The 2468-nt window shown below is 36.0% G+C and overlaps 1 protein-coding gene across 1 annotated transcript in view; it reads right to left on the minus strand.

Annotated features, from left to right (window-relative positions):
- Positions 1-1050, minus strand: part of HELRODRAFT_160531 (hypothetical protein) — a gene marked incomplete at both ends in the record, with an annotated part of 1409 nt that extends 359 nt beyond the window's left edge. The window contains 3 exons of the mRNA XM_009017484.1: positions 31-65; positions 613-780; positions 969-1050. Coding sequence (XP_009015732.1) covers positions 31-65; positions 613-780; positions 969-1050 — 285 coding nt within the window. The remainder of the gene's footprint in view (positions 1-30; positions 66-612; positions 781-968) is intronic.
- Positions 1051-2468: the final 1418 nt, after the last annotated feature.

Genomic DNA, 2468 nt, shown 5'->3' on the forward strand with positions numbered 1-2468 from the left:
TAAAGAGAGTAAAATATAAAAAAAACTTACTTTCGTCCAATCGACAAAGGCATAATGTTGAATGCCTGAGTGAGTGAATGAATTAATTAGTTAAGTAATCAATCAATGATTCAATGATTAAAAAAATAAATGGAAAAATAATTTGAAAGATTGAGTGATAAAATGAACGAATGAACGAATGAATGAACGAACGAATGAATGTATGAATGAATGAATGAATGAATGAATGGAATGAATGAATGAATGAATGAGAAAAATTAAAAGACGAAACTAAACCTTACTTCAAAAATCGTCGTTACTGCACTCGATTGCACCGACCACCATCATCTGGTCGGCACACAAGATTTCATCCGAACTTCAGTGTCAGCCGAACAGCCAACGAGCTGATTCTTCCTACACCACCATCATTATGTTTAAATCATCATGAGACCACCATCTGAAACGTGCTGACTCCCACCTCTGCCCACCTCTCACCATTCTGTAGACAAAATTTTTTATTAGCGTAGTAGTAAATGAATGTTAGAATCTTAGAAGCAAAAAATTATAAAATGAAAACAGTGGTAAAATAGTATTTTAAAATAATAATGAGAGTAAAATGTAAAAAAAATTTACCGTCGTCCATTCGACAAAGGCAGAATTTTGAATGCGGTCCGGTTCCTACGTTGTCCTCCAAAACTGGTGCAAGTCCCCCGAGATTCTTGTTGAAACAGTCCGTGGGATGGAAAAAGATAAAGAGAAGATTCTCATCAGAAAGCTTAGCGGTGCCTGCATCTCTAATTGCTTAATAAAAATAATCCTATCTACCTATTCAATTAACTTAACTAATCTATATAAAATTGTTAATGGTACGATAGTCGAAAGTCCCCCTTCATTCTCCCTCCTTGCACAAAGGTTCACCGACAGCCAGAGCACCGGATAGTAAACCATTGCCGTGCGGATAGTAGACTATTGCCGTGCGGATAGTAAACCATTTGCCGTCCGGAAGCCGTGCGGGTAGTAGACTATGGGCATGCCGCATAGTAAATCATTACCGTGCAGATAGTAAACCATTGCCGTCCGGATAGTAAACCATTGCCGGTTACTGGCCACCAAAGCTTACCTCCGACAACGGACTTTGAAATTCAGAGTCTATCGGCTATCGTACCCTCAACTTACCTATTCATTACAATTAAGCCCTAGCTTACTTAAAAATTACAAAACTCAAGAGCCCAATTCATTGGCCAATCGGCACCCACCCCACCACCTACGTAATGCCTTGGGCTCCAACTTAGTAATAATAACATAAAACTTAAACATAAATTCTAAATCTATTAATGAGTATGTGTTACAACGTAGCCTTAACTTACCTATTCATTACATTATGGCCCTAGCTTACCTAAAATTAAAAAACTCAAGAGCCCAATTCATTGGCCTTTCGGCACCCACCCCACCACCTACGTAATGCCTTGGGCTCCAACATAATAATAATAATGTAAAACTTATAATTAACCTACCTACCGATACACTTACAGCTCTTTTAATTTACATTACAAGATTGTTCCTAGAATTACATTATTGCCCTTAACTACCTATAAAATTAAATTACTCTCAACCTTAGTAATAATAAATTAGAATGTGTAATGAAAATAAAATTACGCTTAAATACTAACATATGTGTAATGTATGTATTTGTGTGTGTATGTGTATGTGATACGCTGATGCGTGTAATATGGGTGCAAGAAAAAATAGAAGCGATAAACTTACGCTGCCTACTTATTCAACTACATTAGTGTTGGATGCTTCCTATCTATCCTACCTACAATTAAAATTATGCCTATCTAGCCTACCTATATAGTTACTTAATGTAATTGTGTGTGTGTGTGCGTGTGAGCATTCTTACTTAATTTTAAATTACTATGAAAAACAGAGAAAAAAGAATAAAACGTATCCCAGCCAGGCGTGTATTCTTTGCCACAGAATGAATGAACGTAGCCTGACATCTTCCATGATGAACTCCTCTGAATGCTTCAACCTGAATGAAATGAATAAAATGAAAAAAATCTTATTTATTTAATTAATTTAAATGAAAATAGAAAAACGAGCCGCGATGAAACCCGCCAGCCGAAAAAGCCAGCCAACTGGTAAAAAAAGAAACCTCAAAATAACTGTCAAACGAACCCCAGCCAGGCGTGCATTCCTTGCCACTGAATGAAAGAACGTAGCGTGACTTCACAACTATTCTGATCTTTCACGATGAACTCCTCTGGAAGCTTCAACCTGAATGAATGAACCTAAATGAACCTAAATGAATGGAAAAATGTTATTTATTTAATTAATTTAAATGAAAATAGAAAAACGCAAAGAAGCCGACCGGTCGGCAAATAAAAGAACCTCAAAGAAAGGTATCTATGTAGAATTTATAATTCTATATAACACTCTATATAACACTCTATATAACACTCTATATAACACTCTATATACACTCTATA

The sequence above is a fragment of the Helobdella robusta genome (genome assembly GCF_000326865.2).
Source record: "Helobdella robusta unplaced genomic scaffold HELROscaffold_2, whole genome shotgun sequence".
Taxonomy (NCBI): domain Eukaryota; kingdom Metazoa; phylum Annelida; class Clitellata; order Rhynchobdellida; family Glossiphoniidae; genus Helobdella; species Helobdella robusta.